Source organism: Geospiza fortis, unplaced genomic scaffold (genome assembly GCF_000277835.1).
Source record: "Geospiza fortis unplaced genomic scaffold, GeoFor_1.0 scaffold2, whole genome shotgun sequence".
NCBI lineage: Eukaryota > Metazoa > Chordata > Aves > Passeriformes > Thraupidae > Geospiza > Geospiza fortis.
Genome location: NW_005054366.1, coordinates 317,039 through 331,415, shown reverse-complemented (window position 1 = coordinate 331,415; position 14,377 = coordinate 317,039). Strand labels below are relative to the sequence as shown.

Here is a 14,377-nt window from a genome sequence, read left to right as displayed (position 1 = left end):
TCCGCCGCTCGTTATTTTTAGAGGACGGGGAGAGGAAAGAAAATGAACAATTTTGGACTTCTTTTTGCTTTGTTTTGTTTTCGGAAAGGGGGATTTTGTCCAATTAAAGAAAGAGGAATGAAGTCTGGCGCTGGAGGAGGGTCCCTCGCCGTCGTCTGGGGGTTCCTGCTCGTCTTCGCCGCACTTTGTCTGTGGCCAACAAATGGGGAAAGTGAGTACAGTGCGTGCCCGGGGGTGCGAGAGGGACCCCGCGGTGAGGGAGCCTCCGAGTGAGGGGCTGCCGGAGAGGGGGCGAGGGCGGCGGCTGCCTGTGTGTGTTTGGGGGTGGGGCGTGAGGGGGTCTCTGTGTTTGTGTGTGGGGGGCTCCCTGTGTGTGTGTGGGGGGGGGGTTATTCTGTGAATGTGCGTGTGTTTATGTGGGTGTTGTGCGTGTATGTGAGGGAGGGGTCCCTGTATGAATGTGTGTGAGTGGGCTGGTGATGGGGGGGCCTCGCTGCGTGTGCGGATGCGTGAGGGGCTCCCTGTGTTTGGGTGTGTGTGTGAGGGGCTCCCTGTGTGTGTGAGGGGGCTGCCGAAGGGGTTCCCTGTGTGTGTGAAGGGGTTCCCTGTGTGTGTGAGGGGGTTCCCTGTGCGAGGGGCTCCCTCGCCGTGTGTGTGTGTGTGCGTGTGCGTGAGGGGCTTCCCTGCGTGTCTGGGCTGTGTGCGAGGGGCTCCCTGTCCTTGGGGGGGTTGTGAGGGCTCCCTGTTCGTACCGGGCTCCGTGTGAGGGGCTCCCTGCCCGTGGCTCTGAGGGGGGCTCCCGGGGCTCGCGCCGTTTCCCGCCGCGGCGTCGAGCGGGTCTCGCCCCTGCCCGCGGGGCTCTGCGTGTTTTCCTCCTGTTACGCGTCTGCTCCTCGAGCACGTTTAACAACCCGGGGCTGCGCGTCTCCCTCCCTGCCATGCCCGCCTTCCTTCCCGGGAGGCGGCTGCCTGCTTGTACACACGGGTCGGCAGCGCCGCAGCCCCGAGCCCGGCGGAGGGGGCCGTGCCCCTCCTTTGTGTCCCCCCCGAGCGCGGGGCAGCGCTCAGACGCCGCAGCCAGGGCTGCGATCTGCGTAGTAAACACTAGCAGGGCTGGGAAGGACTCCGCTCGCTTTCCCCGCATGGAAGGAGCTTGATCTCTGTCAATATTTAGAGGCTGTATGCAATAACCTGCCGTAGTGAGTGAGGAATTCCTGGAAATGAACGCCTTGCCTTTTATTGCCGCTTTACCGCCGAGGAGGGGTTCCACTCGCTGTGCGCGGGGTGCGGAATTACGGCGGCATCCCGCAATCTAAAGGTCACAGGCTGCCTTTAATTAAAAAAAAAAAGAAAAAAAAAACCAAGAAGAAAAGAATTAATTCGCGCATTGACGCTTTACGTTTGTGGTTAAATAGAAAGGTTTGATGGCCGAACGGGCTGCGATCTTAGGGGTGATGCATTTTTGTGAGCGGCCGTGTGGCACGCAGCGCCGAGGCTGGAGCAGCGTGCGGCCGCCCGCCTCGCTCAGGAGCTGCCAGAGCCCCGACTTTGTTTTTGTGCGTTTCCAACCTGTGATTGTGTTGCAGTGCCCGCCCCTCTCGGGCGCAGGGGGAATCGAGGGGGCAGGGAGGGCTGCGCTGCCATTGATTACACTGCAATCATCACCGGATTAATCCCGGGGCTGATCGGTTTTCTCCTGGTATGTCGGGCTCACGCTGGATTGAGGATCTCTTGCATGAAATTAGCCTTCCCTTGTTTCCTGGAGTATCTCTGTAGACGGAGAGATGGTAAATGTGCCTTGAAGCCCAACCATTTTAAACAGTGCTCCCTCTCCTTCAGCGTCTGCAGAAGCAGGGATGTTCCTGTACTGCATCCTGATGCTTTAATTTCTTCTGCCGTGTGTTTTTCAATACACTTCTAGAGCTGCTGTTGTGTGCCTCTCCCCTTCAAAAAGATACGCGTTGTTGGAGGGAAGGAACGAGGAGATCAAATTTCTCCATTTTAAATGTAAAGGGAAAGAATCCAGGAGGCAGGAGGGCTTTTCTAAAAGTAGTGGTTTCAGATTGAAAAGAAAGGGAAGTTCTTTGGATGCACTGGCAGTGAGGCTAAGTACACAAAAAAAGATAAGTGAGCAAGAAGCACATAGACGGAGCCTGTAATGCATGTTGAGTAATAATTATGTTTCACTAGGCAGTAAATGCCTGTTAACTCCTTTCAAATTAAGGCCCAGTTTAGGCTTTTGGGCCAGCCGAGGCTGGAGAGCTGCAGTCTTACTTCCATCAGTTGAACTTTTTGGCTAGAGCTGTTTTCAAGAGGGAAGATTAATCATTAAGTTTAGAAACAAAACCCCCGTGCCCTTCTTCAGGGAAGGGCTTATGAAGTATCCAGTAGCGTGGAGAAACAGAGTGGGAGGAGGAGGAGGAGATTTGGTGCATTCTTAAACTGCTAGGATACACACTTAGAATTGTTTTCCTTGTCTTACCTGGTACAAAGTACCTTGAAATAAAAATGCTCACCCAGCTCTGGCAATGAAGTAATGCAGGAAGAGTATGTTAGGATTTTAGGTTCTAGTCCTCTGAAGTGTTTGTGGTTACCACTCACCTAAAATGAACATCCTGAATGAAATATCTTCTGAAGAAGATCCAGGCATTTAAATATGGGAAGATATGCTGAAAAACTTGTCTTAGCTGAATACTGCCTCTAATCGATTGTCTTTGTAGTTTACAGTTTAATAGCCTTTGTTTTCACGAGTTATTGCTGAAAGAATTTTGCTGTTAGGGGGAAAAATGATCTCCAGAGCAGATGTTTTACATCTCTTCATATTCTTCTCTCTCCCCACAATAGTGGAAGGAAGATTAATCTTAATTTTTATTTGTTTTTCATATATACTGTGTCATAGCTAAAAGGCACTTCCATTTTCGGTCAAACAAGCAAGGCATTCCTAAATAGGAATACAAAGGAGTTACAACTGGAGGGAAGAGACCCATCCCTTTAATGCTAAATTCTATAAAATGTGTGTGTAGTTATGTGACAGAAACCTCTTTAAAATGCAGGTAGCTTCAGCGGAGAGCTTCTGATTCAGAAAAAGTCATTAAAAATGCCGAGAATTCCCTGAGATTGTGTTAGCATGGCACAAAAATGGAAATAAGAAGACCTTTCATTAAGCTAGAGTTTGTGGTGCTGTACCCGTGCATTTGATGTGTAAAGCTACAACTGTTGGAGGCTGTTTGATGCTGGGGGTGGGTTTAGGATGAGGCATAAACACGGTGTTTTCTTCCTTTTCTCCCTAGAGCATGATGGGGGTTTTGATTTTCAGCCTTCTGTGTATTTACAGAGGGAATGTCTAGGAGGGAACGGGTTAAACACTTAGAAGAAAAATAATAGTTTTAGGTGTGATAATACTTCAGATTGATGGATATCTTGATGGGTCTGCTCATGTTAGCGCTGAGCTTTTGTTTGTCTATCCAGGCTGGATGTTGTGTTTCTGATAATGAACAGTAGCTCATGCTGATGCTTAATCTCTCTCCCAGGTTGCTTAGTAAAGCCCTCATGACCTGCTGAGTGTCGGCGTTACACACACCTCGCTTTTGCATCAGCATTTTCCTGTACACCCAGTGGTTAGGGAGTGTTGGTAACTGGGAGTTGGATAGTTCCTGCTGTAATTGAGGCTGTGAGCAGAAAATGCCAGAGCCAGTGAGGAATTGGCATCAGGGGGGTGCAGCAGAAAGGGGAGAGGAGGGAAGCGTGCAGGGAGTGATGGTGCCAGGAGTCCGGGGCAGGGAGAGTGAGCCAGACAGTACCTGGACCATTTTTTGATTGTGTTGGGTTGGACTTCTGGTTTGCAAACCAGAACTGGAGCAAAGGCTTGTGTGAGTCAGAAACTGAGAGGGTTAGGAAATGGAAGGGACTTAGCTAATATCAGGCAAAATGTGTTGAACGTGGGGAAGCAGAGGGATGGGTGTGGAAAGAGGGTGTGTTGGAGGTTTCAGTGTTGAACCAACATTTGAGGGAGAAACACTGGGGGGTTTTGTGTGTGTAAAGTGAAGAAAATTTTACTTAGTGTTTATGTTCTGAGACGTGAGGGAAGGAAGGGGCTGCCGAGAGCAAGAAGACAGATCAATTAGATTGACTTCAGCCCAACAGAAGACATGATTTATTTGGTTTAATAGGGAAATTGCTCAGATATGATCAACTACTGTGTTAATTTTCATGTCAGCTTTTCCCTGACGTGTTTTTCATCCAAACTAATTCTAGGGTATAGTTAAAGCACACGCCAGCGATGCTGAAATTGTTTTCATCTTGAAAGATACACACAAAATCTAATGTTAAAGAGCATCCACGTGATGATTTTTGAATCTGTCTTCATTGGTAAATAATTAATTTCTATCAGTATGTGTTACCATGGGAGAAGTTGTTTCAAATCTTGTTTAATTTTCTGCTAAACTGGCAATTTACTAAGGAGATCTTGGAGGAGAATTTGTTTTTTAGCATCTAACATTTAAAATTAAAATCCATTTCAGGGCTGAAACTATTAGCTTTAAAGGATAATTTCAGTTCATGTTTAACTAATGCCTTTTCTCTTCCCCAGTAATTTTTGTTTTCTTTTTACTCTGAGGTAGATTTTACCAGTGATCACTGGAACGATTATCTCAGTGAGAGCAGAAGAGGCAGTTTTGTTAAATGATTAATTATATTGTGTGTATATTCCATCTGTGAATTGTGAGCTACCGCAAACTTCGTTGTAGAGAAGTTTGTTTATGGTCCTGAACTTTGAGAGAGAGAGAGGCAATAACACATGCAGGAAACCTGTTTTTCTCACACTGGATGTTAACTTTGTGATCCCACACAGCAAACAACTTATCTAGCTCATCATCTGTAATGGCTCTAAAGTTCATAACTTACAAACTGTGCTGAATTAAATTATTTTTTAGAAGTTAATGTATTTATTTGAATTATCTGTAGTTAAATTAATGAACTTCATGAGCATTATTGTACTTGAAAAGCTGATGGCAACTGAAAAAATTCCTGGAACTTTTGTTTATGAAATTAAATACATTCTTACTTGGATCTCAGTGTAAAGCTTTCACATTTGGAAATGCTTTCGGATGTTATCAAGTAGCAGCTGTTTTTTATTTATGTGTGATTGCGTACATAGGAATGGGTAAACTGCAGTTTATTATTGAAAACTATTGTGGATGCTAAATTTAAAAAAAAAAGCTGCAGTTTAAGTAATTGTCTCGGGAGTCCCATAATTAAAGTTGTTGCAGATTTGTAGTTGCAGTTTAATTTGGATCTTCCTGACAGAGCTGAGCTTTTAAGGTTTCTGGGCTTTGGTGCTAATGGAACGTGCTGCTTTTAAGAGTTTGTGTGCAGAAAGACTTTGGGAATGCAGTGATGTGTTTGAAAGGTAGAAATACTGTTTTAGTATTTTGATCTATTTGACATGTATAATTTTTCTATCACTGTAAATTGTATAGACAGCTTCTTTGTGTAGGTTAGTTGGATTAGTTTTTATGATTTATGAAAACCACTTAAAAAGAATAGTTTCTTTCTTTTTTTTTTTCTTGTACAAAAGCAGAACTCAACAAACAGCAGTTGATGAAGACACATTGGTGGTTGTTAGCCAGCCTGTCTTGTGTGTGGTTTTTTTGGGCTGCTTTTTTTCGCTGTTAGCCAAGTCATGACAGGTACAATCTGGACTGATTTCTGGAGTACTATATTTGTCTTTTTTTGTGTCCAGAACTGTCTGAGAGAAACTTTGAGGACAGGCAAACGATCAGCAGCACACAGTGTTCATTCATATGTTTCTGTGCTCTGCAAACAGCTGTACCGAGTCCTCAAGCTCAAAGATAGATTCTGGTTCCTTTAGACAGGACTTGTTGGTTTTGCTCATTAAGTTTGATAACACTTTGACTTATTAATTAATTAAGGAGATGCATTCTGGCAAACCCGGGTGTGTTGTGAAGGTTTAACTCGCCCTTATCACTGAAAGTTTTGCTTTCCAACCTTTGCAAATGCAAAACATGAGCCATTCCCTTAGGATATCTTGCAAGACGCCAATTAACTTCTTCAGTGTTGATATCCTCAGGAAGTTGCTGTTGTGGCACGAGATTGTTTAAAATGTGCTGAAAAGCAAAATTGTTTCTTTATTTACAGATTGATTTGCATACGACTCCTAAACTTTAATGTAACAGAATTTATTTATTTATTTATTTATTTATTTTGAAATGTCCAGACTTGTACATTTCCAGTTAGTCTATTTCTTTCTTGGTAAACTTGATGGTGTGAGCAGAAACAAACATTTGTGTATTTCAGCAACTTCCCAGAGAATTTTTTCAATGAGACTGTTTTCTTTGACCTATCTCAGGAGAATGGATCTTGCACCCCAATAAAGTACTAAGTTTGTTCCTTTGGAGGACCAAATCCACCAGTAAATAATTGGGTAGGATATCAAATGCACACTTTTGCAGCAGCACAAAGTCATTTTAATAATAACTTAGAGCACTAATTCTCACTGTCCCTGAAGTGCTGACCAGGTTGGGTTGTAAGACTTTGTTTCATTGCTGACTTCAGAAAAGTGTACATGATGCAAATAAATCTTTTAAAGCAGTAAACAGTCACACTGCATGTGAGTGTGCTTTGCCACCATAGTTTATAAGTTTGGTGTGTGTGTCCTGCTTTGGTGAATCTTTGTTTGTGAAGGTGTGCTTGGGGCAGGTCCCCTGGCCGAATGAGTTTGTTTGCCTGTGTTGCCAGCGAGGCGCAGGTTGCTGCAATAGCTCTGTGACGGGTCAGGGAATGTTATCTCCAACCCCTTATTGGTGCCATTACATGCTGTAAAGATAGCTCTGTTTACTTGGAAGTGTGAGCATCAACTGATCAAAACACTTTCTCTTAACAGGTGGGCTTTTTTTTGAGTTCTTTGTTGAACATCCCTTCTGCCTATGCTGGGAGCAGTGTCAGAAAATGACAGCATCAGGCAGATGCAGGAAATATTAAGAGTTTTTAATGACAGAGGCAAACTTTACACAAGTGGTTATCCCCTGCTGTTGAATTGGTGATGGGTCATTTTTACTGACTGTTTCCAGCAGCTTTGTAGTTTTTGCCTTTAATATGAACAATTTGCAAATTATTACACTACTCATTTAAGTGAGCTCTTTACACAATGCTGTTCAAATAGCAGAGGGTTTGATTGGAGGCAGGAAAGAAGAATTTTTTGAAGTTCAGAATGCATGAAATGAATACATGCTGAAGTAGTCAAAGATCTCTTGTACTTTATCAGAGAGCAGTCTGCTTGAATGAAAGGTACTGTACCTGCTGTTAAGTTTATAAACTTGGTTTATACAGATTACTTTTTAAATTATTCATGATGCTATGTTACAAGTATATCTGACAGGTTTAAAATAAATGGCTTGATGGTAAGAGGGAGCATGCATAAATTAGAGCTGGGATAATGTGCTCTTTGAAGTATCTCTCCCATTTGTTACTACTGGAATACAGTAGGTAACTGCAGCTGAGTGTGTGATTCTCAAGTGAGAGTACATCATTATCTTCAAACCGTGGTGTAGTGGCAGTTCTTGTGTGAGACAGATGAGACAAAGCTGCAGGGAGGACCAAGATGCTCCCTTTGTTTTTAGTTACAGACACATTTCTGCTGAAACAGGGAGAGCATTTATGGGATGAGAAGTTTAAGCACAGCAGTTGAAAGTGTCTGCTGATTGCTGTGTGTTGCTGAGGTTAGGGTGGCATCGCTTTGTTTTATTTACTCTTCTCTGTTAGCATTGCTGTGGGTTTGTAAGAGCTGTTCTAGCAAGGTGCTTGTACTTAGTGGGACCCGGTGTCTGATCTCCATATGGATCGTGGTACTCAGCTTGAAAAGTCTTCCAGGAAGAGTTTGCAAGAGCTGAGCCATTGTGTTTGGAGAGCATTATTGGTGGGGAAAGAGAATTCCAGGTCTCTTGGATGCAGAAACGGCTTCCCCAAACATAAATTGACTCAGTGCTCATTTTCCTGATTCTGTAGACAGGCAGCTCATTATGTTTGAGAAGCAAGCTCCTGAAGGAATTTATGGGATAGGGGAAAAAGCCCCCATAATGATGTGTGATAGAGCAGCCGTAAAAATGATTGCAGGATTTTCTGAAAGTGGAAGGTCTTCTTGTAGACAGGGATAGTTCAAATCTCAAGCCTTAGTCAAAGGGATACAGCATTTTGGAGAAAGATCTGGTGACAGCTGCCCCTGGAAACTGTCTATAACCAACTTTTTACAAGAGAGTTGGCTTGTGCTTGCAGGGAAGGGCTTTATCCTGGATCTCGCTGGGCTGCTTTCCTTATTATTTCCATTGGCTTCAGTTTGGAGTTGTCTCCACATTTTGACCTTCTACAAGTAGTATTTTTTACTTCCCTGCTGCTCTTCTCACATCCCCTTGGTATGTCAGTGTGAGAGCAGCCTTGAAAGGTTTGAAGAGTGCACTCTGTTCATGTTGGGCAGGGAGTGAGGAACCAGCCCTGCGCCGTAGGAGCGGACACATGTTCACTCAGCTCAGCTGGCCTCAGAGTAACACTTGGCTGAAGTGTGAAGAGCTGAAGTGGCAATGGAAATTCCTTGTTTGCCCTGTCCCTATCCTCTGCCAGGGCAGAAATTAGTTTTATTGTGTTCTTTTTTTCTCTTTTTTGGGATTTTTGACGTGTAGTTAAGTTGTTGTCTTCCTTAGTCAATTCAATGTGTCCCACTGGGGATTTGGTTTGTTCTCCAAAATACTGCTGGACTTACATGGATTGGTTTTTTTAAAGCTTTCAGGTAGTTCTACCTTTCTTTCAGCTGAGAACCAACTTTAGAGAGACTCAACAGGGTGATGAGACAAACTCTTAAGAGTTCAGAGTTCCACTGGATAGAAGGGGGAGCCCACTGGAATTGTGATCGAGCCTGACTTCCACTACTGGATTAGCTGTTGCTTCTCTCTGGTTGTTCTGAACTCCAGCAGGATGAAGCGGCTTGTGATGCTGTACTGGTTGCAGTTATCATCTTTCAGTTCATTGTGGCTGAAGCTTTTGTCAGATTGTTAGTTTGTGAAATGGATGTAAATTTATTGGTCCCTTGCAAACACATTGTCTCTTGTGATGTATGGAATGAGTGAATGTCCACCTGTGTTCAGAGATACATGTAAGTTCTGTTACTCTGTGCACTTTGCTCCTCTTCCTCAGACCTGAGAGATGGGAGACTGGGGCAAGTTGAAGGCCGGTAGGGTGTGTGACCACTTGTATGTGCAAGAGGATGCAAAAAGTCAAAGGGTCTGTTGTTAGTCCTGTTGCTTGTGCACCTTGGATATGGAGATTTTGTGTTATTGAGTGATGTTGGTATTCCCTGCAGCTATGTCCTTGGTGGAGCTGGGGTCTCTGCAGTTGTCCCTGTCGAAAAGAGTAGCAATGGGGTGTAAGAAAAGCAAGTTTGTTATTTCAAACTTGAGACTTGGCTTGGTTAGAGACTGACTTGAGCCTGCCAGGGTCCTGCCTGGGAGTGACTGAAGGTTTGTTTGTTTCTTTTTTTGTGTGACTGCTAATAAAATGTTTATATTTTTGTCACACTGGAGTAGGCTGACTACGTGGACAAATATTTTCATTTATACTGTCTCAACAAGAGGCATGACATACATATCGAATGTTCACATTCTGGTGAGGGAGTCTCTTTTTAAGATTCAAGCTTAGATATTCTTAGGTGGATTGTGGTTCTGAAGGAACAAAGGCCCTTCCAAGTCAGGGCAGTTGTTGTCCTGCAGGAATCAGGCAGAAAAGTGCAGTGGAGTGTGTGTGCTGGAGGTTCTGGGCTGCGGCAGAGCACACATGAAACACACATCTGTTTGTACACGGGCTGTGCAGCTCTTTGGGCAGTTCATTGTTTAAATAAACATGTTGCATTAGCTGTGAGGCTTCAGTGCCAAATGCCCACTGATGAGATGTATGAGGGTTTTGTTGTTCCCAAGCCACACTGGGGAACACAACAGCTTTATAATTCAACATGTTTGAGGAAGATTACAGAAAGAATTTGGGGTGGATCGAAATCAGCTCTTCAAAAGTGACAGCTTTGGAGTAACTCAGCTACAGCACAGCGCAGCCCATGGAAAATCACTGTCATCTTAACAGATGCAGTGTTATTTTGGAGATTCCACTGTATAAATACATGGACTGTGGTTAAATTGTGATGGCAACAGATGCAATCTCAGTTCTCGATTCTTTCATCTCCTTAATATTTAAAAATACCCCACAAAGTGAAAAAAAAACCCCAGCCAACATCAAGGCTGAAAATATTCCTTCTGTAAATCGCTGGGGCTGTACCTCTAGGGACTGATATAATTTTGGGTGCATCACTGTGGATGAGACTTGGAGAGAGTAAATGCTCATCTCTGTGAGGGAGCTGCAAATGCTGCTACTCACGATTTATTGTACCATTTGCATATGAATGGAATTATTCAGCTCTACTTAAGAAATGTCAGCGAGATTGAAGTCAGAGTTGGTTAACCTGGCAAAAAGATATTTCCAGTATTTTTCATGAAAGAAAGTGATAGTATGTTGACAATAACTACACATTCCACTGGCTAAGCCAACACTGTCGGAGGATTTTCTTGGTGTCTTTGTAGTTGCTATCAGTGACTTTATTTTTAAGTTTGTCTGTAATACATTGCAGTGTTGAAGGGAAAGAGAGTTGGAATGTGGGAATCAGATGCTGTATCACAATGCTGCATAATTGTGTTTCACATTTGTTTTTCTTTCCAGATTTGATTTTGTTTAAATACTGATTTGAAAAGTATAAATTCAGAGCAAGGGTCTTCCTTTTAACAAAGCAAATAAATTGTAGCAAGATGTTGTTACTGGTTCATTCACCTTTATCCATCCACTAGTTGGATAGAAAAGCCTCAAGTTAAATACTGTAATTTTAAATACTGGATTTTAAAAGGAACCAGATAATTTGTGTGAGCATTGGTAGTCATGCATGCTAAAATAGGGAGTGATCACATCTCGTGCTTCAGGAGCTGCCAGTATTGAAGGGTTGGGAAGAAATTGTATTCCTCCTCCGGGTGTCTGTATTTCCCTCCCCATTTGTAAAATACAGAAAGTGCTGTCCTTGGGGGGTGGTTAAAGGCTTAGTTTCTGCAGCAGGGATGTGACTTGGGATGCTCCTGTGGCTCTGTCATCCAGGTGACAGCACTTTCACTGGGAAGCTGCTCCTTGCCAGGCATTCTATGACTGTACTCTGAACAGAAGTGTGAGGATGGGGGTGTTGGCATCAGCTGACTGATAAGGAGATAGTATATTGCACTAAAAATACACCCAGGTCTTCGCAGGCAGCTGTGAACATTACCTGGTGTCATGTGCAGCCAGAACGAAACAGAAGTTGAGGTGGGTTGAGCGTGGCTCGGCCTCGCTGCGAGGATGTGCTGGGATGCTCTCTGTTCATTCCAGGGGATTTCTCTCCCTTCAGGAGCAGCTGCTCACAGAAGTGTGCAGCTCTTCAGTGTTTCCTGCTTGTTGCACGTGTGGCTACAGCCCTTGTTCACTGCAGGACCAAAACACTGCTCTGAGCTCAGCATGACCGTCCCTGTTCCCAGTGTCTGGTGCCTCGATTTTGTGTTCAGTGCCCTTGCAGCTCCTCCCAGAGCTGCTGACATGGGAGGAGGTGAATCCTGTTTAATGGGGAGAAGGGGAGAATGAAGGGGCTGAGGATGTAATTGCCATGTCATGTTTTCTTATTTTTGCAGGGGGAGGGAGGGATGCTCCATTTAGGATGTCTGCACACGCTGGTTGTGTGCATTCCCCTCTGTTCTCATGGAAGTGAACTGCGAGAGGCCAGGGGAATGGGATCATGTGGCTTTGTAACTTTCTGGTGAAAATGCTTTGAATTTTGATCCAATTTGTCCTTCAAAGTTTATTTCTTCCTTAGTGTGAAGGCCTCACAGCACTACTAGTATGTATTTTTTTTCTTTTATTGAGATGAAGTAAATGGATTTCATAGTGACTTATAGCAGCAAGCAGGAAGAGCTCACTCTGAATACAGTTTTAATCTCATTTTGCATATTTTTAGTTGGATGTTTTTAGTGACTGACAGCTGTTAGAACTCTGATTCACAAACAGCCATTTTTGAAAGTACAGACCTTTTTGCTAGTGAATAGCAATGTGTTTCTACAAATTCATGTAAATAATTAGATGCCTTGGATGCATTGGCTCAGATCCTTAATTTTCACATTTTTAAGTGACAAAATGGCAAATGATGTATTTTCTGGTAGATTACTTCTCATTTGTGTTATTTTTTTATTTGGATGGAAAATGGAATTTTAATTGAAATGCAGAAGATCTGGGTTTTAAGACTTAATTAAAACTCCAAGTGTGAAGGAGAGGCATGATTAAAATAAAATAAACAGAGAAAATAGTTTGTCATTGTTTCTCAAAAGTTTAGAGTTCATAGATCTTGCCCACTGACTGTTTCACAGGTTTCTATGCAGGGAGTCCTTTTTAATTTGGGATTAAGAGCTCGTTGAACTGAACCATTGGAGTAAACCAAAATGAGGCACTGCAGAAGTGGCTGTTGAAAGTAAAAGCTCTCTGAGCATTTCATCAAAGGGTGGCTCCAAGAGAGCGCTGAACAGCAAATTCACCAGTCCCAACTTTTTTTTTGGTGTAAATTATATGCTTACTATTTTTATTTTATTTAAATTACAGTAGGCATTTGCCCTAATATATGCTGTTACAGTTTCATGTTAGATTTGTAATTAAGTTTATTTTTAGAAGAATGCATTTAAGTGGTTTATATAAAATGATTTTCTATTTTTGTAAATGAAATAATTGTTTTTTATTGACTTTCGATTTCATGCAAATGTGGGGGTTTTTTTTTTGGCTTGAAGGTTGTGTAAGCAGAAAGAAATTAATGATTTGAGAGTGTTTTCATAATATGAAGAATAGAAGACTCGTTGTCAGTAGCTGGGGACACTGATGGGCAGAGTTAACTCTTATTTAGACATGTTCAAATTGAGCGAGGATGGATGTTAGAGGGTGTGGTGCGGTTGGTTTATATAATAAATGTTGCCATTGATTATTTTTCCTGGTTGAGTTGAGAAAGACACATTGTGAGTGCGTTTGGGATCTGACGCAAAACCGTCAGAATGTCGCAATCCCAAAAATTTCGCAATCTGGGGCAAATCTGATGGACAAGTGAGTGTTAATTGTGAGTGAGCCAGATTTGCTATTTTTAATTTGGCCTCGCTATCACGTCTCTTCACAGATGAATTCGAAGGCTACAGGGAGTTGAATGATGAGTCACTATTGAGTTAGTAAAATCACAATTGATCTCCATTTCCTGTTGATTCCAAAATTACTGAAGTGTGAAAGCTGAGAGTGACTGATCACTTCTTGGAGGAGAGTTTGAGGGTGGAATGTGGAAGTGACTCTCTCTGAAGTAACTCAACGCTGCCCTGGGTGTCAGGACAGGGATGTCTGCAGTGAGAACAGGTGTGCGTGTGATGGTCTGGCCGGCTGAGTTACCTCCGAGGAATGATAATCCGCACACTAAACATGCTCACCCCGCAGCCAGGTGGGGGGAAGAGGTGTCTTCAGTGGCTAATGATAGAAGCTGAAGATTAAAGTTTTCATGAGTCTCCTCGGTGCTGGGGTTCTTTGTCACTGACCTGTGTTTCTGTTGCTTGGCTCAGACCGTTCATTCTCCCCTGAGATCCCCGTGCTGTGGCAGTGCCCGGCTCCTCTGCAGCAAGGCTCAGCGAGGCTCAATGAGGCTCAGTGGCACAGGGGGGATGCAGGGGCAGCAGTGGAGTGGGACACACAACATTCTGTGTGTCTGTTGTTGTTTGCAATTACCTTTTGATGAATGTCAATTCATCTGTCATTCTGCAGCTTTGTTCTTTTCTTGTGATGGAAATGCTCTTTTGACAGATACTAATTAGAAACACTGTGGTAAGTGCAGGTAAGATTTAAAATTTCTTTTTTTCCTTCCTAGAACTTACTGTTAGCAAAACCTTTTTTTTTTCTTTGGTTAGGAACTATTAAGTCACATTACTAGACTCTGCCCACGTTGCATATGTGAGAGTAAATTCTGCTGAAAGGGGATTTGTTGGAAGAAATGAAAGGGAGGATGTACACTGTTCTGAGTTATACTGGGAGCAAGCTATAAAGAAGCCTTGAATTATCACTTCAGGAAGAGAGAACTTAGTTTAGTTCCCTGGAGGACTAAGAGGAGGTGGGAGGATGCTCCTCTGCTGCATCCCTCACAAAATTCTGATTTTAAAGAATTTTTCTAAAGGGGTATTTTCAAAGGGGAAATAACAACCTGTGTTCTGCCTAACTTTTCAGATGGTCTTTGAACCATTGAAACTTGTCC

General features: G+C 43.2%; 1 protein-coding gene across 2 annotated transcripts in view; it reads left to right on the top strand.

Moving 5' to 3' along the window:
- The first annotated feature begins 6 nt into the window (after positions 1 to 6).
- Positions 7 to 14,377, top strand: part of IGF1R (insulin like growth factor 1 receptor) — a 170,488-nt gene continuing 156,117 nt past the window's right edge. For both annotated transcript variants that reach the window (XM_005424221.2, XM_005424222.2), the window contains exon 1: positions 7 to 211. In XM_005424221.2, coding sequence (XP_005424278.2) covers positions 43 to 211 — 169 coding nt within the window. In that variant the 5' untranslated portion in view covers positions 7 to 42. The remainder of the gene's footprint in view (positions 212 to 14,377) is intronic.